Source organism: Theropithecus gelada, chromosome 20 (genome assembly GCF_003255815.1).
Source record: "Theropithecus gelada isolate Dixy chromosome 20, Tgel_1.0, whole genome shotgun sequence".
Classification (NCBI taxonomy): domain Eukaryota; kingdom Metazoa; phylum Chordata; class Mammalia; order Primates; family Cercopithecidae; genus Theropithecus; species Theropithecus gelada.
In genome coordinates, this window is record NC_037688.1 from 24,276,573 (window position 1) to 24,301,870 (window position 25,298).

General features: G+C 50.5%; 2 protein-coding genes and 1 long non-coding RNA gene across 5 annotated transcripts in view; 1 reads left to right on the top strand and 2 right to left on the bottom strand.

Moving 5' to 3' along the window:
* The window catches only part of BEAN1 (brain expressed associated with NEDD4 1), a 71,984-nt gene that overhangs the window by 38,711 nt on the left and 7,975 nt on the right, over positions 1–25,298 (top strand). For 2 of the 3 annotated variants that reach the window (XM_025370063.1, XM_025370064.1), the window contains 3 exons: positions 7,634–7,897; positions 16,074–16,224; positions 19,178–20,980. In XM_025370063.1, the coding sequence (XP_025225848.1) occupies positions 7,634–7,897; positions 16,074–16,224; positions 19,178–19,517 (755 nt within the window). In that variant the 3' untranslated portion in view covers positions 19,518–20,980. Of the gene's footprint in view, positions 1–7,633; positions 7,898–16,073; positions 16,225–19,177; positions 20,981–21,435; positions 21,474–25,298 lie in introns of those variants that run through there. The other variant, XM_025370065.1, reaches the window with a different exon arrangement.
* Positions 7,606–14,884, bottom strand: LOC112614013. The gene is made up of 3 exons (XR_003117027.1): positions 14,746–14,884; positions 14,417–14,493; positions 7,606–8,094 (listed from the first exon to the last, which is right to left on the bottom strand). It is a non-coding gene; the product is annotated as an uncharacterized LOC112614013 (long non-coding RNA).
* On the bottom strand, positions 23,420–24,027 carry LOC112614011. Its single transcript, XM_025370067.1, is given in 4 exon segments — positions 23,420–23,515; positions 23,518–23,554; positions 23,556–23,712; positions 23,715–24,027. Coding segments are annotated over 4 exon segments (603 nt in total).

Here is a 25,298-nt window from a genome sequence, read left to right on the forward strand (position 1 = left end):
TTATCTGTCTTTCTTATTATAGCCATCCTACTGGGTATGAAATGGTATCTCATTGTGGCTTTGATTTGCATTTCTCTGATGGCTAATGATGTTGGGCAACTTTTCATGTGCTTACTGGCCAATTGTATCTTCTTTGGAGAAATGTCTATTCAGATATTTTGACAATTTTTAATTGGGTTATCTTTTTATTATTGAGTTGTAATAGCTTTTTACATATTCTAGGTACAAGTTCCTTATGAGATAAGTGATGCACAAATATCTTCTCCCATTCTACAGACTGTCTTTTCACTTTCTTGAAGGTATCCTTTGATGCACTAGTTTTTTAATTTTGATGTTTATCTATTTTTCTTTTGCTTCTTGTGCTCTTGGTGTCGTATCTAAAAATCATTTGCCAAATCCAAAATCACAACAACTTATCCCTATGCTTTTATCTAAGAGTTTTATAGTTTTAGGTCATACATTTAGGTCTTTAATCCATTTTCAGTTGATTTTTCTATATTATATAGGGAACCCAACTTCATTCTTTTGAATGTAAGCATTCAGTTATCCTAACACCATTTGTTGAAAAGACTATTCTTTCTTCCATTTAATTGTCTTGGCACCCTTGCTGAAAATCCACTGACCATAAATGTGAGGGTCTGTTTCTCAACTCTCACGTCTAGTCCATTTATTTATATGTCTATCTCCATGCTAGTACCACACTATCTTGATCACAGTAGCTCTGTAGTAAGTTTTGAAATCAGGAAATGTGTCCCCTCCAACTGTGTTCTTTTTTGAGGTTATTTTAGCTATGTTTGGCCCCTTGAATTTTCATGTGAATTTTAAGATCAGCATAAGATTATTTCAGTTTCTGCAAGGAAGGCTGGAACTTTGATCAGCATTGTGTTGAATCTTCAGATGAATTTGGGGAGTATTGTCATCTTAATATTTAGTCTTCTGAAACACAAACATGGGATGTCTTTCTATTTATATGGGTCTTTAATTTCTTTTGAAAATGTTTTAGAGTTTTCAGAGTATACATTTTGTGTTTTTTTTTTTTTCTTGAGACAGAGTCTCGCTCTGTCGCCCTGGCTGGAGTGCAGTGGCGCGATCTCGGCTCACTGCAAACTCCATCTCCCGGGCTCAAACGATTCTCCTGCCGCAGCCTCCTGAGTAGCTGGGATTACAGGCACCTGCCACCACACTGGGCTAATTTTATTTGTACTGTTAGTAGAGATGGATTTCACCATGTTGGCCAGGCTGGTTTCAAACTCCTGACCTCAGGTGATCCACTGGCCTCAGCCTCCCAAAGTGCTAGGATTACAGGTGTCAGCCACTGTGCCCAGCCTAAGTTTTGTACTTCTTTTGTTAAATTTGCTCCTGAGTATTTCATTCTTAATTTCATTTTAGATTTGGTCATTGCTACTATATAAATAAACTATTGATTTTTATATATCAGTCTTGTATCCTGCAACCTTGCTGAATTTATTAGTTCTAATAGTTTGTAAATGAATTCCTTAGGATTTTTTATATACAAGATTATGTCATCTGCAAATGTAGTTTTACTTCTTCCTTTATTGTATTTGACAATACATTAAATGCATATTGTATTGCCTTTTATTTCATTTTCTTGCCTAAGTTTCCCCATCTAGAATCTCCAATATAATGTTGAATAGAAGTGGCAAAAGTGGACATTCTTGTCTAGATCCTGATCTTAGGGAGAAGGTTTTAGTCTTTCACCATTAAGCACCATGTTATCTGTGGGTCTTTCATAAATGCCCTTTATCAGGTTGAGGAAGTTCCCTTCTATTTTTAGTTTGTTGAGTGTTTTTATCAAGAAGAATTCCATTTTGTCATGTTTTTCTCTGTTTTGATCATGTAGTTTTTGTCCTAAAGTCTATTGATGTGGTATATTACATTAATTGATTTTTTGGATATTAAACCAATCTTGCATTCCCGGGATAAATCTTATCTAGTCCTGGTGTATAATCCTTCTTATGTGTTAGATCCAATTTGCTAGTATTTTGTTGGGGATTTTTGCATCTATATTCCTAGGAGATATTGTTCTGTAATTTTCTTTTCTTGTAATGTCTTTGTCTAGTTTTGGTATCATGGGAATGCTGGACTTATAGAATGAGTTGATAAGTGTTCCCTCCTCTTCTATTTTTTAGAAAAGTGTACGGAAATTGGTATTATTTCCTTTTTAGCTTTTTGTGTTGTGATAAAATATATATAACATAAAATTTATCACTTTAACCATTTTTAAGTATACAGTTTGCTGGTATTGAGTACAGTCACATTGCTGTGCAGCCATCAACACTATCCATCTCCAGAACTCTTCTCTCATCCCAAACCAAAATCCTGTATGCATTAAAGTTATTATTTATTCTGTAAATTTTTGGCAGAATTCTCCAATGAGTTATCTGGTCCTGGGATTTTTTTTCTGGAAAAGGAAGCTGAAAAGTTTTCTCATGTTAATAATTCAATCTCTTTGCTTGTGATAGGACTCGTCAGAGTTTCTGTTTCTTTTTAAGTCTTTTTCCTTACTTTTGTGTATTTCTTGGAATTTGTACATTTTATCCAAGTTATCCAATTTGTTGGCATACAGTTAGTTGTTCATAGAATTCCTTGAAAATTCTTATTTCTGCAAAGTCTGTGGTAACACCTGTAACTGGGACCACAGGTGTGAGCCACCACACCTGGCTAATATTTTGTATTTTTAGTAGAGATAGAGTTTCACCATGTTGGCCAGGCTGGACTTGGAACTCCTGGCCTCAAGTGATCCACCCACCTTGGCCTCCCAAAGTGTTGGGATTACAGGTGTGAGCCACTGTGCCCAGCCAAATTTGTTAATCTTTTTAAAGAACCAACTTCTAGACTGGGCGAGGTGGCTCACACCTATGCTCCCAATTACTCAGGAGGCTGAGGCAGGAGAATCACTTGAACCTGGGAGGCAGAGGTTGCAGCTGCACTCCAGCCTGGGAGACAATGTGAGACTCTATCTCAAAAAAAAAAAAAAAAGAAAGAAAAGAAAACTTCTGGTTTTATTGGCTTTCTCTATTGTTTTTATATTCTTTATTTCACTAATTTCCACTCTGATCTTTATTATTTCCTTCCCTCTGCCCACTTCAGATTTAATTTGCTCTTCTCTTCCCAGTATCTTAAGGTAGAAGGTTAGGTTGTTGATTTGAGATCTTTTTTCATTTTTAATGTAGACATGTACATACACAAATTTCCCTCTAAACACTGCATTAGCTGCATCCTGCAAGTTTTTTCTTTTGAGATGGAGTTTCGCTCTTGTTGCCCAGGCTGGTGTGCAATGGCACAATCTTTGCTCACTGCAACCTCTGCCTCCTGGGTTCAAGTGATTCTCCTGCCTCAGCCTCCCACGTTGCTGGGATTACAAGCACCCACCACCATGCCCAGGTAAATATTTTTTTATTTTTAGTAGAGATGGAGTTTCACCATCTTAGTCAGGCGGGTCTCAAACTCCTGACCTCAAGTGATCCACCCACCTCACCCTCCTAAAGTGCTGGGATTACAGGCATGAGCCGCTGCGCCCAGCCTGCATCCCACAAGTTTTAGTGCAATGTCATTTTAACTTATCTCAAAGTATTTTCTAATTTCCTTTATGCTTTTCTCTTTATTTGACTATTTATTAGTGTGCTGTTTAATTTCCATGTATTTGTGAATTTCACAAATTTTTTTGTTATTAATTTCAAATTTTTTATTGTAACCAGAAACATACTTTGTACAATTTCAATCATTTTAAAATCTATTGAGGCTTGTATTATGGCCTATCCTTAAAAATGTTCCACGTGTGCTTCAGAAGAATGCATATTCTGCTGTTGTTGGGTGAAGTGTTCTATAGATGTCTATTAGGTCTAGTTTGTGTATAATGCTGTTCTAATCTTATATTTCCTGATTGGTCTCTGCCTAGTTTCTCTATACCTTATTAAAAATGGAATATTGAAGTCCCCAACTATTATTATTTTATTGTATTTTCCCTCAATTTGTTAAACTTTGCTTCATGAATTTGGGGACTCTATTATTAGGTGCATATATGTTTATAATTGTTATAACTTCCTGATGAATTAACTCTATCACTATAAAATGACATTTTTTGTCTTCAAGTCTATTTTTTCTGATATTATGGCCACTGCATCTTTCTTATTATTGCAATTTGCATGGCATTTCTTTTTCCTTCCTTTTAGTTTCAACCTATTTGTGTCTTTGGTTCACAAGTGAGACTCTTATAGACAGTATATAGTTGGATTCTGTTTTTTACCCATTCTGACAATCTTTCTTTTGATGGGATTATTTAATCAATCAAATTTAATGTTATTCATACAGCTGGATTTACATCTGCCATTTTGCTTTTTGTCTTGTGTATGTTTCATGTCTTTTTTGTTTCTCTTTTTCTCCTTTTTGCTTCCAGTGAATATTTTCTAATGTAATATTTTAATTTCTTTAATGATTTTTTCACTATATTTGAGTTATGTCCTTAGTGGTTGCTCTAGGGCTTGCCATATACATCTTAACTCATTAGAATCTACTTAATACTTATACTAACTTCATTCCAATGAGAATTAAGTTACTCCAATATAACTCTATTCCCTCATCCCTCTTTTTGTGCTATTTTTCTTATATATCTGAGAACTTCTTATCCAGCTCCTTAGGTTTACTGGGGAGAGCAAGACCCAGAGAGAGTCTGGCTGGGCTATGTACTGGCTGTCTGACCACAGATGAATCACTTAAAATTCCTTGAGCCTCAGTGTCCTCACCTGTAAAATGGCGAGAAAATGGCTGCTCCAAGAATGAAATGAGCTCTTATCACTTATCCTACACATAGTAGGAGCTCTGAAAACAGTGGCCTGTGTTTGACCCTCAAAGAATTCCAGGAATTTTTATACCCCATTGTTCTTTAAAAGGCCATATATGCAAAGCAACCCCCAAATGCAGAAGTAGCCAAGAACTCACAATGTGAGGCAGACAAATCTAATTTTTCAGTACAGAGTGACTTATTTGGGGAACTTAAGGATGGAAGCGTAGTCTTGGACAGCAGCAAAACAGGTAGATCTCCACACTGTTAATCCCCAGACCCAGGGCTTATATATCATAGGGAAAGAGTATACATGCTCTGTGCAAGACAATTAAAGGCAGCCCTCCAGAACAGGCAAGAATGCTACATGCGTCATAACCTATAATTTGTGCAATAACATCAAGGCTGACATGTTCTTATGCTAAGGACAGTAAATAAAGTGAGAATCAGGAGGCTTTCACAGGACTGGGGCTAATCAGAAGTCAACATGGCGGATTAGCATCTGTATTAGTCCATTCTTACATTGCTATGAATACCTGAGGCTAGATAATTTATAAAGAAAAGAGGTTTAATTGACTCACAGTTCCACATGGCTGGAGAGGCCTCAAGAAACTGACAATCATGGCAGAAGGCACCTCTTCACAGGGCAGTAGGAGAGAGAATGAGTGCAAGCAGGGGAAATGCCAGACACTTATAAAACCATCAGATCTCATGAGACTCACTCATTATCACGAGAACAGCACTGGGGAGAGAAACAGCCCCCAAGATTCAATTACCTCCACCTGGTCCTGCCCTTAACACATGAGGATTATAGGGATTACAATTAAAGGTGAAATTTGGATGGGGACACAGAGCCAAACTATATCAGCATCCAAGATGGAGTCACTCTTATCTCCACACCCCGCATTCTCACATCGGAGAGTCAGGAAGCATGCATGTCCAACCGAAGCCTTAGGGCGCTCCCTCTCTCCCGTGCATGCCTCTCCAGGGGAGCGTCTCACAGTGAACTTCAGCAAAGGCTTGGCTCTCAGGGTGGGATGACATACAGGCCCAGACACTAGGGCCTCCATCTCAGTCCCTCCTGATGAAGGCCAGTAGGCTGCAAGAGCCACCAGCATGGGTCAGACCTGCCCCAAGGGCATGTTTCTCGCCCCAGCTAAGGTCCTGAGTTTGTGCTTTACCACCTGTTCCTGTTGTAGGTTGAATGTGGTTGAGGCTTTTGGAGTCAGTGCTAGAAAGGTATGGGAAGGAGAAGCGATCACAGCTGAATGTCAAGCCTCTGATTGGTAGATGACCAGGCCCTCACCTGGGAAAAAAGCCCTTCTACAGCTACTTAGGCAGGTGGTCACCCATGCTGTCCTTGATTACCACCCAAGACAGAGGCGTTACTCTCCTGAGGCATCGCAAGGCCTCCCTGCCATTTCCCCATCTGGTCTCAAGACTGGAGCTACTCACTCAATACATGCATTAGGCAACTTTGGAGTGCCCAGCCCCATTGTTGAGTTTGAGGACACAGAGAGTGATCAAACACAAGCCCTGGAAACCAGACATGATCATATGTAACAAATGCAAAGCTGGGGCTTGAACATGGGCTCTGGGAGAATGTGCAAGGGGACCCTTCTCAGAACAGAGCCCAGGAAAGATCTGACCTTCCTGGTGCTTGCCCGTGACCCTGTGGTTCATTAAGTATCTGAAGCTGGCTCCCTACTGCTGTTCAGAGACCCGGCTGGCAGCCTCAGGAAGGGTTTGCACTGAGAGCAGGAGATGCACTGAGGGCAGAAGAGCAAGCACTGGACTTTGAAGCCAGATCTAGGTTCTAGCTTAGCTCTGCCATGGAGTAACTGAGTGACCATGGGCCAGTCACTTACCAGTGCTGAGTCTTAGTCCACCTATCTGTGAAAGGAGAAAGCTGCATCCTGAGTTGCAGGGCTGAGTTGGAGGGAATTCAGTGACACTCCAAGACACTCACTAATGAGGAGCTGACTGTCCAAGTGAGGCAGTGGGTGCCTATGGCTGCCCCTAGCTGACTCTGACCCCTCCCCAGGACCCCAGCTCCCAAGGCTCCATCATTTTTTCCAGTGGGAGGACTAAGTCACCTGTCCCCAGGAGTTTCTTTCTGTAGGACTCTCAAGGATCCAGCTGTTAGTCCTGGAGGAGGTTCCTGCACTCTCCTCTTGCTCCCACCACACCACATCCTCCCTGGAAGTCCCCTCCACCCCTCTGTGCCTTTGTCCCGCCTGGAATGCCTCTCCCTGCCTTCCCTGAGCTAACTCATCCTCACCCTCCAAGATCACCTTGGCCTTCCCTCTTCTGGGAAACCTTCTCTCATCTGATCCAACCCCCTGATGCAACTGGGTGAATTTCAGCCCACAGCCCCAGGCCTGCCTGAAGCCAGCAGAATCGTTCCTCATACTCTGTCCCCCTATACATCCCCCATTGCTTCCTAAGACATTGGTAAAATCATGTTGACCTTTCAACTTGTCTAGCTTTAAGAGTCTTGGATTCACTAATTTGCTGTGTGACCTTGGGCAAGTCCACTGCCCTCTCTGAGCTTCCCTTTTCCTATCTGTGAGGTAGTTCAGCTTGTGGGCAGAGGCTTCAGAGGAGAGGAGGGACAGTCAGCCCTCACTACCAGAGGCTCCTGTAGGCAGTGGAGTGAGGTGCTGCTCTCCTTCTCCCTCCCAGGAGCAGACAGGATAGAGTCTGTGGGCCTGAGCCCAGACCCTCCTCCATTTATTTAGGGAGCAACAGCTCACAGGGCAGCAGGGGCAGAGGAGGAAGGGGTGTGGCAGGCCTGGGCTCCAGCTTAGTGTCCTCTCTCTCTGTCCACAGTAGCACGATACAACCGCACCAACTACTTCTACCCCACATTCTCAGAGAGCTCAGAGCACAGCCATCTGCTCGTGTCCCCCGTGCTGGTGGCGAGTGCTGTCATAGGTGTGGTCATCATCCTCTCCTGCATCACCATCATCGTGGGCAGCATCCGCAGGGACAGGCAGGCCCGGCTTCAGCGGCACCGCCACCGCCACCGCCGCCACCACCACCACCACCATCACCACCGCCGGCGTCGACACCGAGAGTACGAGCACGGCTACGGTGAGCTGCTGCCCAGCCTGGGGCCCTGGGACCTCATCTGATTGCAATTGCAACCTAGGAGGCATCAAGGAGTTGGCAACTCTGCCCTGGGTGGAGCAGGGTGGTCGGGAAATCATCCTAGAAGTCTTGGGTGATCAGGAAGAGCTCACAGGTGCCCACCATAATGTTCTCAGTGGCATGAGAGGCCCAGTTGACTGCTAAGAGAGAAACTCAGGCCGGGCACAGTGGCTCACGCCTGTAATCCCAGCACTTTGGGAGGCCAAGGCGGGCGGATCACGAGGTCAGGAGATCGAGACCATCCTGGCTAACACGGTGAAACCCCGTCTCTACTAAAAATACAAAAAATTAGATGGGCACGGTGGCGGGCGCCTGTAGTCCCAGCTACTCGGGAGGCTGAGGCAGGAGAATGGCGTGAACCCGGAAGGCGGAGCTTGCAGTGAGCCAAGATTGCGCCACTGTACTCCAGCCTGGGTGACAGAGCGAGACTCTGTCTCAAAAAAAAAAAAAAAAGAAACTCAGAGTGAGGCTGAAGGCAGAGGGAGACTGTATCATTCCTCCCCTGCCACTGTTGGTCCAGGCTGCACCAAGGGCTGGTCCAGCTGGTGCCTGGATGGATGGACAGATGGATGGATGCATGGATGGATGGATGCATGGATGGATGCATGGATGGAGAGATGAGTGGATGAATGAAGAGAGGAATGGATGGGTGAGAAGGGAGAAGGACTCATAGGGAAATGGATGGATGAGGGGTGAGGCGATGGATAGATGGAGGTTGAGTGGAAGAGTCAGTGGATGGGTGGAGAGATGGATGGGTGGAGAGTATGAATGGATAAATGGGTAGATGAAAGGATGGATGAATGAGAAAATGGAGGGATGGATAGATGGGTGGATTGAGTGTTATGCCTGAGTGGAGGGATGGAAGGGAGGGCTGAGTGGAGGAATGGAAAGATAAATAGGTGGGTAGTGGGATGGGCTGATGGGGGTGAATATATGAATAAGTGAATGGATGAACTGATGGAATGAATGATGAGTGAATGAAACTATCCCTGGTGAGAGCCAGCAGAGTGCAAATAGAACTGATCTGAGGGTCTCCCAGTTGTTGGGATCACCCTTAAACGGAGTTGGTGGCTAATTCTTGGCTGACCAGTCCCAAATCTGTGCATGTGGCCAGAATGCCTGAACTTTTTACAGAACGCAGCCACCTGACTGTGTCACTCCTGGAAGGGGCCAGCTGTCGAAGGCAGCAGGAAAAAATTCAATTGCATTCCATTCTCAGACAATTTTCAACGGCAGGAAAAAGTCAGACTCTTCCTTCCCAAATCACCATCCACAGGCCTTCAGAGGCTTCTGCCTAGGCCCAAGGCCACCACCAGACAGGGAAAAGAAAAGCAGGACCTTGGAGATGCTGAACAGCAATAGGCACCCTTCACACTGTGGGGTGAAGTGATGCCAACCTCCTAGGAGCCACAGCCATGGCCAGACCTGAGGCGTTTCGCCCTCCAAGGCAGGAAGAGCTTGGGGAAAAGGAAGATAGGAAACATTTTTAAAATAGATTGAATTGGGCCGGGTGCGGTGGCTCAAGCCTGTAATCCCAGCACTTTGGGAGGCCGAGACGGGTGGATCACAAGATCAGGAGATCGAGACCATCATGGCTAACCCGGTGAAACCCCATCTCTATGAAAAAATACAAAAAACTAGCCGGGCGAGGTGGCGGGCACCTGTAGTCCCAGCTACTCGGGAGGCTGAGGCAGGAGAATGGCGTGAACCCGGGAGGCGGAGCTTGCAGTGAGCGGAGATCTGGCCACTGCACTCCAGCCTGGGCGACAGAGCGAGACTCCGTCTCAAACAACAACAAAAAAATAGATTGAATTGGATCTGATCAGCCCTGGCCTTTGGAGCCCCTCCTCCCCCTCGCAGACACACCCTGATTAGCCAGGTTTGGGGTATTTCCTGTCCTTTATCACAGAGTTAACTGATTAAGAAGGGGACTAAGGGGTAGCTGGAGTTAGTGAACAGGTGCCTGGTAGTAATGGCCAATAAGTAAGGAGTGCTTGCTGGGTGCCTGGCGCTGTTTGTGCATAATCTCACTGTGCAAAATCCTCACCATAGTCCTAGTGAGATGATAAAAGTCCTACCTTTTATCATCATTCCAATTGACAGATCAGAAAGTTCAGGCTGGAGTGATTAAGTAACAGGGTGGGACCACCCAGCCAGCGAGTTGTGGATCCCAGACTTGAGCCCAGGCAGCCTGACCTGGCACCCACAGGCTGCCGGCTGCATAGCACTGCCTGGAGGTGGAGATGTCAGGGAGACGCCCCTGGGAGCCACCCCATGGGCTCAAGGCAGTGTCCAGCAGACACGTACATGGCCACAGTGGGTGTCACTCAGACCTGGATGTCGCTCCCCTGGGAAAGCTGTTAGGAGAACCAGAAGAGCAGGAGGCTGGACCTTATGTAAGACACAGAGGGACATCCCAGGACAAGTCGGGACAAGTGGCCACAGCAGGCTAGTGGACTGTTCTCACTGTCCAACAATGAGGATCAAAGAGAAAGTTCAGCATAAATAAAACAGACGTCAAAAACTCAGACGTGGAAAACTCAGCCCACCCAGTCTCCGCAAGTCTCCCCAGAAGCCAGGGACTCCCCAAGGAGACAAGCCAGGAGCACTCCTAAGCCAGGACGGGCCAGTCCCACCCCCGCATCACCAGCCTGAGCCTGGAGAGTCCAGGGCTCCTGCCCAGAGCATGCCCATCCCCGCCAAGAGAAACCCAGGACCCCCAGCCCTGGAGGGTGTCGGGCAGACCCAGGATGGTCATCCTGCCGCCTGCCCTTTGCACAGCCTGGCCCTTACCCAGCTCCTCCCACTCCTCTCCAGTGTCCTGTCCATGCTCCTTCCAGCCCCTTTGCCTGGGCTCTTCTCTCTGCCCTGACTGCCATTCCCTGGGCTTCTCCAACCGAAAAAAGCCTTCCAGGCCCCACTCAAAGGCTGCCTCCTTATGGGAGCTTGTCTGGCCTCTCCTCACACCTACCAGGCAGAGGTGAATGGGTGTCCCCCTCCCCTGTACCTCCTCAGCATTGCACTCACGCCTGCCTCAGTGTCTCAGTCACGGGGTGATTATGCTGCATCCATGAGAGCAGGGCCCACAGGTGACTCCCGGCTACCCAGCCTTGGGCCTGGAGGAAGCGCTCCACGGGCAAGGTAGGAGCCACCATATTTTATCCTCAAGGCAAAAGATGTAGTGGCCCCCTTTAAAGACTAGGAAACTAGTCAGGTGCAGTGGCTCATGCCTGTAATCCTAGCACTTTGGGAGGCTGAGGCGGACGGATAGGTCAGGAGTTCAAGACCAGCCTGGCCAACATGGCAAAACCTTGTCTCTACTAAAAATACAAACATTAGCCAGGCATGGTGGCACATGCCTCTAATCCCAGCTACTCGGGAGGCTGAGGCACAAGAATCGCTTGAACCTGGGAGGCATAGGTTACAGTGAGCAGAGACCATGCCACTGCCCTCCAGCCTGGGTGACAGAGCGAGACTCTGTATCAAAAAATAAAAAATAAATAAAGAATAGGAAACTGGGCTGGGTGCCATGGCTCACCCCTGTAATTTCAACACTTTGGGAGGCCGAGGTGGGAGGAACGCTTCAGATCAGGAGTTTGAGACCAGCCTGGGCAGCACAGCAAAACCCCATCTCTACAAAAAAAAAAAAAAAAAAAAAAAAGTAAAAATTATCCAGGTGTGGTGGCACATGCCTGTAGTCCCAGCAACTCAGGAGACTAAGTCGGGAGGGTCCCTTGAGCCCTGATCAAGGCTTCAGTGAGCTATGATCTCACCACTTCATGCCAGCCTGGGTGACAGCAGAGAGAGACCCTGTCTCTAAAGAAATAAGAAAAAAATTAAGACTGGAAAACTGAGGCACAAAGAAGCAACTTGTTCAATGACTTATCTTGGAGCGCATGCTAGGAGCCCACAGTAGTTCCCAAGCTGAGAGGGCTGAGCCGTTGGCCTTGGCGCAGAGGAAAGAGATGTACCTGGGGGTGGGCCAGCCCCTCTGTAGCCTATGGTGGCCTCGGGACTGGTGCCAATGAACGAGGCCTCAGCTCTGTCCCTGGAGTGCGTGGGATGACCGAGGTCACAGCTCTGCCAAGCAGGATCAGGCCTTGGCTTCCCCGCTGTAGCCTGTGGTAGTGGTGACCCCTGTGGGGTTCTGGCCTCCCTGCCCCACTTCTGCTCTCAGCTCCAACTTTGGCACCTCCTGGGGCCTCGGCAGGGAGCCCAGAGGTGCTGTTGCCCCACACCTTCCCCTGGCCTTCTGGAGGGTGCGCAGGGGCTGCTGGGAGCCTTGGGAGGGTGTCAGGGAAGAGGGAAACACACTGTGAGCAGCTGTGGGAGGACATGAAAGCAGCACTACCAGGCATGGTTCCTAACACCTGTAATCTCAGCACTTTGGAAGGCCAAGGTGGGAGGATGGCTTGAGCTCAGGAGTTTGAGGCTGCAGTGAGCTATGATCACACCACTGCACTCCAGCCTGAGCAACAGAGCAAGACCCTGTCCCTTAAAAAAAAAAAAAAAAAAAATTAAAAAAGGGAGGGGCAGTGCACCAGCAAGCCCCAACCTTTGGCACTGGGCCCCTTCCACCTGTCAGACACACCCACAGCCCCCCAGCTCTGGTGACTGAAGCCCTCTTGGCCTCTGTCCCACCCCTCTGGCTATGGATTCCTCTCCTCTGTCCCTTTATAGGTGAAGGTCCCTCAGATCCCACACCTTGGTCCTGCTCCTCTCTCTACACCCACTCCCTGCTCCACCTCATCCACCATCCATCATCCTCCCTTACCTGGCTCCAGCTCTCAGGTCAGCTCCAGAACGACATGCCCAGAAGTCCCCTGGACATCACCCCGCGAAGCCCCACAGGCACCTCAGGCTCCAGGTGTCCACAGAGGCCTGATTTCCTACTTCCTATGCGCATCCTCAGGAAAGTTGCCAAAACTCTCTGTGCCTCAGGCGAGTTGTCTATAAAACTGGTACCGGAGGATCCATCTCAAATAGTTATTGTGAGGACTAAATTAGCACAGCACCTGGCTAATGGGTATATACATGCTCAATAAATGTGAGCTATTTTCAGCATCTCTTTTTCTCCAAGAAAACCTGCTCCCAGGCCACTGCACTAATGCCAGCTGTCCCTGCCTGCCAGCCACCAGCCTGGCACCTCTAAGGCATTCTCCACAAGGCGACCAAAGTGACAGGACTGTGACCACTTCCCAATGGCTCCCCATTGCCCTCAGGACAGAGCTGGCCCTCTGCCTGCCCACAGAACCTTTCTGTAGTCTAGCCAGACAGAGAGAGGAGCCACAGATGTTTGAGAATGAGATGGGGGTGGGGCAGGAAGAAGAAAGAGGGAGGGAGGGAGGGACAGAGGAAGGAAGGAGGGAGAAATAAAGAGAGAAAAAGAAAGAAAGAAAAGAAAGAAGAGAGAGAAAAAGAAAAAGGAGAAAGAAGAAAGAAGAAAGATGAAAGGAAAGAAAAGAAAGGCAAAGAAAGAAAGAAAGAAAGAAAGAAAGAAAGAAAGAAAGAAAGAAAGAAAGAAAGAAAGAAAGAAAGAAAGAAAGAAAGAAAGAAGGAAGGAAGGAAGGAAGGAAGGAAGGAAGAAAGGAAGGAAGGAAGGAAGGAAGGAGAGGGAAAGAAAGAAAGAAGAGAGAAGGAAAGAAAGAAAAAGAAAATTCTGTAATTCTGTTCCATTTTGAGCTTCAAGAGAGATCTGGTGGCTGACTCTGTCTCCTGTCACTTGCTGCAGGTTTAGAGCAAGTGACTTCACTCTCGGTCCCTTCATCTGGTGGAAGGGGTAACCACTGCTCTCCTCCCACAGTGGGCTGTGAGGTAGATGAGATCATAGAAATTGAGCACAGCAGGTCCTCATGGGTGCCAGTTCCTCTTCCTCCCTCTCCCAGAACCTGTCAAGGGGCAGTGAACTTGGAGTGATGTTAAATAATGAACCACGGTATTGGGGTGAAGAGGAGGTTTCACCTTAGTGAAGTGGGAAGCAGGGCTTCCGGATTCCTGGACTATCTGGGTCTGTGCTGACAGGGAAGTCAGGAGAGAAGGGAAAAGAAGGGATTTGGGAAGTTCGAATGGGGGTGAAGGGTGCTCGTTTCTTTCCAGTTGTTTCTCAGGAGCTCTGCCCAGCTGCATGTCTCAGGTTTGGGGTCTGAGCACCTTAGGGCAGCCTCAGTTTTCCCAAGATGCTCCCCTCTGGGAAGTCCAAGAAAAAGCAGCCCAAGAAGAAAGGGTAGATAGCAGCTTGCTTCAGCCCTAACAGCTCTCAGTGCTGCCCACCAGCCAATCCACTCAGATCCGGGAAGCAGCCCTGACTTTCCCCAGGGATCCCTGTGTGACCAGCACACCTGCTGCCCTGCAGGTGGAACCCTCCCCTGAACCCAAAACCCCTTCCCTGGCAATGCTGGCTAGTGGGGGGAAGGGGTGCCTGGCACCCGAGCCCAGCAGCCCTGGTTCAACTTCCAGCCTCACCTTGTTGCTGTGTGCTGTTGTCTTTCCTTAGTTTCTTCCCTAAGTTCTTCCAAAAATTCTGTCTCTCAGCTGGTGCCCTGAACAGGAGAAACAAATCTCATTTCAGCTCCTTTTTAACAGCATATGTTATTGACTTCATTTCTCCTAGTAGAAAAGTAATGTGTGTTCATTATAGAAAACCTTAAAAATATAGACAATATAAGAAAAGAAATATAAAGAAAGAAATAAGGGTCGTGATCCTGTCATCTGGACAGGGCCACCATCAACGTGTTTGGAATATTTTCTTCTGAGAGCTTTCTTGGTGTCGGTATATAACCCTGGAATTGTACCAGTAGATATCGTTTCATATCCAGATTCTTCCACTCACTATCATATGAAGAGTGGGGAAAAGAGTTTAGGGGAGTGGGAAGAGCAGTCTTTGGGTTTATACAGACTGCATAAATTCCAACTCCGTGCTTCACCACGTATGTGACCCTGAGCATCAGCTTCCTTGTCTGCAGAATGGGGGTGGCAACTGCGCCACTCACAGCGGAGAAAGGTTATAGCTCCGCCCCTGATGTCAAGCCCCACCCCCAGAGGGGAGGAGGCACCTGGGAGCCCTGGGCTGGGGAGACCTCGTGTCGGAGCCACCTTTGCAGCTCCCACTGTTCCCATCCAGGACTACACCTGTCAGAAACTAGGCTGTAGAGAACTTAGCAAGGAGGAACCAAGACACCCAGCTGCCCTCCAGCCCAACCACTCACTGTGCGTTGTCCTCCAGCAAGTCACTGGTCCTCCCGGAACTTCAGCTGTGGAATGAGAGGATTCTGCTCTAGCAGTATTTCCTAAGCAGTGTTACTAGGTCTAAGAAAGGAAGATTCTGAGGTCGAATGCTGGACAAGCACAGTTAAATGTGTTTCTTAGCTGCAGGACTTTTCAGAGCCTTTGATGTACTGATACATGGTAAAAAAAAAAAAAAAAAAAAAAAAAAAAAAAAAAAAAAAAAACGCAGAGGAGAATGCAGTGTGGGGAGGTGCCAGACTCATCACAGATGCCTTTTTCCCCCCAAGATACCTAAAGGGAATTGATTGTGGTTGGGGTGGGGGAGGGCTGATCCCAGAGTTCTCTGCAGCCCTCGTTCCTTGCTACTCTCCTCCCCATTTTCCATGCCCAGCCCAACTCCACAGAAAGCACTCTTCTTTCTTATCTCCCTCCTTGGAAAGCTATTCAGTTCCCTTCTCCCAGCCTTCCCCTCTTCCCCTGGTTAAATCCTAGACAAGACTCAGCTGTAGCAGCCCCTCCTCCAGGAAGCCCTCCCTGACTTCCCAACTGGTCAGGCCTGCCTCTACTCCCACAGTCCCAGTACCAGAGGTCCCTCTACCAAACCTCACAACACACTGCCCAGTACCAGGCTATCCCCAAGGCAGGCTGCCACCACCTTGGGAGCTGGCCAGGACAGGGCCAGCTCTGCTTCCTCTCTGTATCCCCATGCCCAACACGACAATGGCACTCACATTCTGAAGCTGTCACTGATGGATGAAGGTAGATGCGATTGGCGAGGAGAGGAGTGGTCAGGTGGGGAATCTGAGCCTCCATGGCCCCAGGTAGACCCATAGACCCATGAGGACCGTCCCTGCATGCTGGTCTGAGGCCCAGGCCGGTGGTCTGTTCCCTGCAGTGTTGGACGGGCACACATACAGCCACTCAAGCCACAGGATGCGCTATGCCTGCAGCTCCTCGGAGGACTGGCCCCCACCCTTGGACATCAGCTCTGATGGGGACGTGGATGCCATGGTACTCAGGGAGCTGTACCCAGATTCTCCACCAGGGTAAGGAGGCTATGTGGGGAAGGGGGCATTAGAGGATGGGGCCCTGGACACAAAGACCCCCCAACTCCATCACGGGAAAGAGTGGCACCTCTCCACATAGTATAAATGCAGAAAACACCTGCTCAGTGGGCATGGCCACCTCCTCCCCACTCCTGACCAAGTAGGTCCCATTGAGGCAGTGTGACTTAGCAGATGTCACCTGGAAGTGCTAGGAAAGGAAGAGACAAGCCCAGCTCCTCAGGCTGCTGACTAGGTGTGCCAGGAATGCCTTTGCAGTTTCAGGGGAGGTTCCATGGCAGCTGTCCTGAGTTCCCTGGGGATCTGCTCCTCCGGCTGTCTCCCTGGAGGTGGGAGGGAAGGCCAGAGAGTATTTGGTTATTTCAGTGACCATGGGATCAACTTCCCCTAGGGAAAAAAAGTTCATTGTGTTTCAATAAATAACACCAGGGACTAGGGCAGCAAAGAGGGGACGAACCCATATGCCGACATCTGATGGCCCCAGGTGCACTCGCTCTGGAAACTCTTTCTTGTATGATCATGAGCAAGTTACTTAATCCTGCGGTGCCTGCTTCTCCATTGTTGAAATGTCCATGTAATAATACCTGCCCCGGCTGGGCACGGGGGCTCACGCCTGTAATCCCAGCACTTTGGGAGGCTGAGGTGGGCAGATCACGAGGTCAGGAGATCGAGACCATCCTGGCTAACACGGTGAAACCCCATCTCTACTAAAAATACAAAAAATTAGCCGGGCATGGTGGTGGGCGCCTGTAGTCCCAGCTACTCGGGAGGCTGAGGCAGGAGAATCGCTTGAACCCAGGAGGTGGAGGTTGCAGTGAGCTGAGATCGCACCACTGCACGCCAGCCTTGGCGACAGAGCGAGACTTCATCTAAAAAAATAATAATAAAATAATAATAATAATACCTGCCCCAAAGGATACTCATGAAAATGACACAGAAGTGCTGGTAAAATGCTCAGCAAGGCATTGGCTCTTCCCACCAGTGGTGTCGCTACTATTTCGAGGCCACAGGTGATAAACTATCCATGCTGAGGAGGACGAGGGGAGGGGATCAGGGAGGATGGGCTGACACGGGAAATCGGCCTTTGTCAAGCATGTGTGGTGCTTGGGTTGGGAGGAACTGGGACCTTCAGAGATACAGAGGAGGGTGTGACCAGCAGAGGGCACAGATGAACAAAGGCCCAGAGGCAGGTGAGCTCGCGTGTGCCGCACTACAGTGGGCACAGTGGGGCTTGACCTCTTCTCCCCTTCCCCTGCCCCGGCTTTCCAGTCAGACCCACCTGGGTTTGAGCCCATCCTGGACGCTGCCCAGGTTGATGCTCTCAGGCATGTCACTGTGGCTCTCAAGGGCTCCATTTCTTCATTTATGAAATAGGGACAAATAACCCTGCTTCCTGGGTTTTCCTGGAGAGGAAGATACTGTGGGTATCTGGGGATGTGGCTCAGGGTTAGACCTGAGCCCTCGGCTCCTGAGGCCATAGCCTGAGGACACAGGCACCTCCCCCCACCCCTAGGAGTCAGTGGCTCTAGCCTGTGTAGGGAAGGGCCAGCTGGGTCCCAGAGACCAGGAGCTGGACCCCAAGGAGACTGCCTCTGCCCATGAGGCTCATCAAAAGGACAGGAACCGGTGGGGCTGCTTCTGATGGAGGTGGAGGCACACAGATGCCCTGGGGGTACCTGGGAGCAGACTTCTCCCTGAGTCAGAGCAGAGCATTGGGTTGGCCTCAGGCACGAAGGGGTGCCCCAGCTGCAGGCCTCCACTGTGGTCAGGCACCTCCCCCCAGGCTGGTTGGGTTCAGGGCCTGGACAGGGCTGGGCAGGCATGAGACAGGGGTGGGGAGGGGTGGGGAAGGTGGGGGCAAGACTAGGAAGACAGAGGTGATTCCCCCTCCAAACACACACACACACACACACACACACACACACACACCTGCCGAGACCTCCCAGGCAACAAGGTCTGGCTGAGCCCGGGGCCTCTGTGGTCTCATCTGCAGCCACCGAGGCAGAGACTGGCCTTAGAGATCAAGACGGGTTTGTCTCAGAGAAGTGGGGGGGTCATGGAGCTAGAAGGAGAGAGTTATGCCCCTCAGCTCCTGGGGGCCCCAGAGACAGTGGCAGTGGGAAGAGAAAGGGACAGGTGGAGCTTGTGGCCAGGAGGGCCCTGTGCCTGTGATCATGCCCACAGGAATGGCTGTGTCCAAACGGCCCTCGGGGCCCTCGAGCAGCCCCCTCCCCATGGGGAGCTCTTCTCTGGAGGGACTTTGGTCCCCTCCTGCCAGCCCCTCTCAGGCAGATCACCCATCAGTACTCGAAGAGGGAAAGGGGTCAGGGCCTCCACCATTCCGTGCTAGGAGACCCCTCCAGTCCTGGATGAATGGCCCGTGTCCTCCCCCTTGCCCTTCCACCTTCACCCCTGCCCCAGGGGCTTGAGCAGGGGTGGTGCGGCCAGTCCTTTCCAGGGCAGTGGGTGCTTTTTTGCTCTGCATCTGTAGGTTCAGAGGGGCCCAGGTCACTCTTTCCTAAACTGAGAATGGGAACTTTGGAGTGGCTGGAGACCAAGGTGTCTTGTAGCCTGAGGTTGGTCCTACCCAGCCCCCACACACCCAGTGCGCTGCAGGGAGATGCTCCCTAGACAGTGGTCCCTGCTGCTGCGAGGCTTGCGAGGCACCGGAGACCCGGGGCAGCTCAGTGTTCATGCGTTGAGCTCACACCGCACACGAGGGCTGAGTCAGGTCCCGAATCCAGGTCCTAGGGGTTCTGAGGTCCCCCTCTGGAGGTGGAGGGAAGTAGTAGGGTTTCACTGGAGCCAGCGTGGACAAGGCCCACCCTGGTCCACAGCCAGGACAGCTTGTCACTGCAGATAGACACCTAGGCCTTTGGGAGAGACCCAGCCCTAAGGCCTAGGTGGGGCACTGAGGGAGCCTCTTCTCTTGTAGCTACGAGGAGTGTGTGGGGCCAGGGGCCACTCAGCTGTATGTCCCCACGGACGCACCGCCACCCTACTCTCTGACTGATTCCTGCCCCACGCTGGACGGCACCTCCAACTCAGGCAGCAGCCACAGCCCCGGCCGACACCAGCAGGAGCAGAGAACCCCGGCCCAAAGTGGCCTCCACACGGTCTCCATGGACACCCTTCCCCCCTATGAGGCTGTGTGTGGAGCCGGCCCCCCATCGGGCCTGCTGCCACTGCCAGGACCAGGCCCAGGGTCAAGGGGCTCCCAGGGCTCACCCACCCCAACCCGGGCCCTAGCCTCCGGCCCAGAGAGGATTGTGTGAGGGACCCAGCCGGCCGGGTCCTGCTGGTCCCTATGGGCTGAACCACATTCTTTAGGCACACAAAGGCATGCAGACACACACACACACACACAGAGATGCACTCATGACTCATACACGCACAGACCAAACTTGTATACACACAGACATCTACACTGACATACCCCGTGTACACACACAGATCTAGACATGCTCCACGTGTGTGTGCACATGCGCACACACAGGCCCACCACAAACACAAAACCCACCGGCAAAGGTTTCACAGAATGTGGAGCTCTCCTGGCCTCCCGTCCCTCCTCCTGGCCTGTTGGTTGTGCCTCTGTAGACAGTGCTGCGGGGAAAGAGGCGAAGTAGGAAGTTGGACTTTCTCTTCCCTCTCCCAGGCCCGTTTGCCCCTACCCTTGCCGGCAAGCTGTGCCCAAATTCTGATTCTGCCTCTGGAAACTGCTGGACCATCCAAGGTCAGCCGCCTGCCCTGACCCCTACCCCAGGGCCAGCTTGTCCTCCTGGGAGGCGGGACAGGCCCCAGTGAGGTTCCATTGTGCGCTGTGCCTATCTCTCAATTCCAGGGCAGATGAGCCACAACATCACCACCCTGCCACTTACAAAGTGGGGGACCTGGGTCTGGGGGCTCAGGTGCAACCTGGAGGCCCTCACAGCCCACCAGGCCCCCTCCTGACCCCAGTACCCTCAGTCAGGTGGTGCTAGTAGAGCCATCTCCTAAGCTGCAGGCCCCAGGTGGATGGGCAGGGCCCTTCATGGGTGTGCAGTGGCGGTTCCCTCGTCAGTCCAGCCACTGCCCAGGACTAAGGGTCTTCAAGGAAGATGAGGTCATTGTCCTTCTCCAGGTGGCTTCACCGCAGTGCTGCCTGGGCACCTCTCTGAGGCAGAGAAGTGGCCCCTCGCTCAGTCCCTGCCCGGCCGACCACTGTGGCCTGCACGCAAATGGGTCAGAGCCAGATCCCGGAGCTGGTGCTGTCCTCCTAGGTGGCCGCTCATAGCTGGGGATGGTGAGTGAATGTGTTCTGGCCTTGCCCACGTGGGTGTTTGCAGAGACAAAATGAAGGGGATATACTCCCCATAAATACCACCTTGCCACCACAAGAGGACCAGAAGGCTACTTGGCCTTGCTGCCACAGAAGGGGATTTGTAGGGTCAGCCTGGCTGCAGAAAGGCTGGCTCAGATCTTGACCGAGAAACCCCAGTGATTTCCATCAAAGACCACGCAGGTAATGGAAGTGATTCCTGAAGACCCAACCCACCGAGGGTGGCAGCCAAGCGTCCTTGAGGAGTGTCCCCGCCAGCATCGCCAGCAGCCATCACTCTGCCTCCCTCCCACCTCTTGTCCCCCATCGTTAAACAACAGCACCCTACCCAGCCTCCCCACATTTCTGTTCCTGTAATGAAGGGCTAAGACGATTTAGTAATCTCTTTCTTAAGCAGAGGAGTGGCAAGGATGGCAATCTGTTCTGGTGTGGAGCCGAAAGGAACCCACCCAGAGGTTCTGTAGCATCCTGCGTGCCGCCTCCTGGAGCCCCAGACTCCACCTGGGGGAGGGACTTGTTTACAAGCAGTTCTGACCACCTTAGTGGTGTACTGTTTTCTAGGCAAAAAATATCTGTCTGTTGTACTGTATAGCCTTTAAAATGCTCCAGGAACGAGACTCTTTTAAGAAACACATCCTGCTTCTGCAACTCCAGAGAGTGCTGGGGGAAAAAAAGGGATAAAAATTCCTACCTACTCATCAGTGTTTGAACGATGGAGCTGAATCCTTGTTCCTGGACTAGGCAATGAATAAGCAACAATGTATCTTTTCTGTGTTCAAAATAAATATATCATCAATAAAATGTAGCAAGAAGTAACACTTTGAGAGAGTGCATTAGGGTTCTTTTTTTCTTTCTTTTTTTTTTTTTTTCTTCAGACAGGGTCTCTCTCAGTCACCTAGGCTGGAGTGCAATGGTATGAACATAGCTCACTGTAGCCTTGAACTCCTGCCCTCAAGTGATCCTCCCACCTCAGCCTCCCAGGCAGCTGGGACTATAGGCGTGCCCCACCACACCCAGCTAATTTTTGATTTTTAACTTTTATAAAGACAGGGTCTCACTATGTTGCCCAGGCTAGTCTCAAACTCCTGGTCTCAAGCGATCCTCTCACCTCAGCCTCCCGAGTAGGGTTTATACCTTCTGAAACTTGTAAGGAAAGGAAACACTAAATAGCAACAAAATAAAAATGCACCTCCAGCTAGCAATCCCTACTCATTCATTACCTCTCAACATGAAGCACCACTGAAGCCTTGTCAGTTTCCTGTCTATGTGAATATTTGGATAGTCAGTGCCTTACAGGAGTTGCTTTTTTTTTTTTAATCCCCACTGAAACTTGACATCATTTCTCTGGGATATGGCTGATGTAACGTCACGAGGATGGGCCATCAACTTCAGGACCTGACTCTAGGAACTTCACAGACTACACGTTTTACTCTAACAGTGGTTGGTTTGTAGCACCCCGATGGTCTGTACTACCAGGAAAGAGAGGAAAACGGCAATGAGACTGAAATGAGCTGTTGTCTCGCCCTCTGCAGGAACTCCCCTCTTCCTTTCCATGCCTTCCACAAGACCACGGCTTGAGCTATTAATCTCTTGGAGGACAGAGCCTGGGCCCCTTCCTCTGTCACATTTCCCTCCCAGCAGAACTCCAATAGAGCCCACTAACATAGTCCTAGGCCCCTTCAAATGCCTTGAAAGTGGGGTGCAATCCTGAAGGAGGGTGCAGCGGGGGGAAAGACCGTGAAATAGGCTCATCCTTCTGGTTCTCCAGCCCATGTCTCTGCTGGACAAGACAAGGCTGGCTCTGACATGGTCACCACCCCGACTCTGAGCCCACACTGCCACCTGCTGGCTTCCTGCTGCCACTGTTCAAAGTGAACAAGTCGGGTTCTGAAGAATGAGGAAGCCCCCTTCTATCACCTTGAAACACACTACCCACCGACACTCATAATTGCAGACAAAACCTGTCATTTTAATCCTGGGCTTTGCTTCCACCCTTGAGATGTTCCATAAGGTTTAACCCATTAACATCACCACCCTGCCATTTACAAAGTGGGGGACCCAGTTCTGGGGGCTCAGGTGTAACCTGGAGGGCCTCACAGCCCACCAGGCCCCCTCCCAACCCCAGTACCCTCAGTCAGGTGGTGCTAGTAGAGCCATCTCCGAAGCTGCAGGCCCCAGGCAGATGGGCGGGGCCCTTCATGGGTGTGCAGTAGCGGTTCCCTCGTCAGTCCAGCCACTGCCCAGGACTAAGGGTCTTCAAGGAAGATGAGGCCATTGTCCTTCTCCAGGTGGCTTCACCGCAGTGCTGCCTGGGCACCTCTCTGAGGCAGAGAAGTGGCCCCTCGCTCAGTCCCTGCCCGGCCGACCACTGTGGCCTGCACACGAATGGGTCAAAGCCAGATCCCGGAGCTGGTGCTGTCCTAGGTGGCCGCTCACCCCCGCCCCGCCAGCATCTCTCTCTGGACACAGCCAGACACTTATATCCCCTTCTCTGTATGCAAAGTAATCGCTCCTCTGTTCTGAACACCACTAGGCATGGCTCCCGTGCCACCTCTGTGCTCTGGGGCTCCACTTCCCGGGAAAGAATGCAGAAACTTCCACAGTGATGGCGTCCAGCCATGTGCTGCCGCCAACCTGAACCACCCCACACCGACACCCAGCTCCTACCACAAAGGCTCAGGATCCCACAGGCCTTTGGGACTGTCACGCTCTTGACTTTTCCTGCTCCTCCATCCACGACATGCCCTATGCTGTGGTGTGTCACATATGGCACCATATTCGAGGTCCTTTGCACATTCCTAAGGAGATACCTCCTGTCTGTGCTAGGGCCAAGGAGAACACCCCGGGTACCTGGGCTCATCAGAGGCCCAAGGAGATGGAAGGTGAAGCTGCATCACAGGATGGTGGAGACAGGAGCATCAGGGCCAGACCCTGGGATGAGGATGTGGGTGCGAGGGTTTGGTTAGGGAGGTGATCCCTGGAGTACCTGATGGAGAGGCAGTAAACAAGGAAGGCAAGGAAGCTAGTGAGGGGGTCACCAAGCAGGTCACCACTGCAGGCCACTGAGTGCAGTCCCACTGGTGACTCTGAGAGACAGAGTAGAACGCACCTTGAAGTGACGCCCGCCCTCGGGTGGCAGAGATGGGTTGTTTTATCCTGATACTCAGCAGACATTTTTGGAGGCTGCCCTTTGGAGAATGTTCATTCCTGCCCTTTGTGGAGGCGAAACGAGCTCCTCTGGCCAGAAAAAGTCTTCAGGCAGGGAGGTCACTGTGCTGGCGATGACACCATCGTGATAGTCCACAAGAGCCATCATTGGGTCCCCATGTATGGGCATGGTGAGGTCCCAGGTCTCTGCACAGCGCTCCAGCAGCTGCTGCCACACACAAGAAACAGGCATCGCCCAGAAGAGGGCGGAAAGAGGGTTGATACAAAGTAAGGCTGTTCACAGCCACCATGGGGAGCATCCTCTGTCACACCGGCCAAGCCCCATGCACATACACACACTGGGGCCCCTCCCATCAAGTTCCTAGAGACACCCCTGGCACACACTCACATGTAGCATCCCCTCAGCTCTACCTCCTGTGGTTTTGTGGACATTTGCTCAGACAGCTTTGGTGCACACACACTAGTGCCCTTCTCACTTAGAGCTTGTGCATGTACACACTTGGCGTCGCACACTCCAGTGCCACTGACACTCCCACTCAACTGTTCCTATCCGTTGATACTAGCGGTATCCTATCCGCTAATACCCACCTGCAGGTTCAAACAGGCTCTGTGTATTAGCAGTGGAGAGACAGTAAGTTTCATCGTCTGAGGAAGTGAATCTTCTGTCCTGGTCTCTGCTTTGCTTGACCCCACACTGCACCTCCTCGGGGCCAGAGGAACTCTCTGGAGCCCAGGAATGGCTGCCTAGATCAGGCCGGACATCTCTGGACTTGGGGGCTGGGCAGATCTCTACCCCCAGGGTGGCAGCCCAGTTGTGCCAGCCCAACATGTCTCCAAGAAATCCAAGGTTGCAGGTCCTCAGGCCCTGCCGTCCCCACCTCAGCCATACCACCACTGACCATCCCCACCAGCATGACTCCTGGGGGCCTGGGGCTGCCTGTCTCTCTTCCACCGCCAGTGGCTGCCTGGTCCACAGCCCACCACAAGGCTGGCACCACCTGAACTGTGTGGTGGAGTAGGAGGGCATCCCTTGAAAAGGACCCTTCACTCCCTGCCACTCTGAGCCTCATTATCCAACTGCAAGAGACAGAAACCCAACTGGAATCTTCATAAGCAAGGAAGAATACTTACTGAATTGTCCAAGTCAAGCATGGCTGGATCCAGAAAGTGCAGGAATATGGGCAGGTATGTCATCTCTCTCTGGACGCTGCTGTCCACCACAGCGCCTTCATTCTCCCATCAGAACAAAAGTATGGAAGCCCCAAGTCTACTTTGGTTGGTTCATAATCCAAAACAAAGATATCCCCTCTCCCCCAGAGAGCAAATACCAAGTCTCAGAGAAAACTGACTGGCCCAGACATGTCCTCATCCCTGACTCTCTGAATGGCTGTGGCTGGGATTAAGGTCTCTGTTGTTTGTTTGTTTGTTTTTGAGTCAAAGTCTCACCCCGTCTCCCACACTGGAGTGCAGTGGTACGATCTCGGCTCACTGCAACCTCCATCTCCCAGGTTCAAGCAATTCTCCTGCCTCAGCCTCCCGAGTAGCTGGGATTACGGGCACATGCTACTGC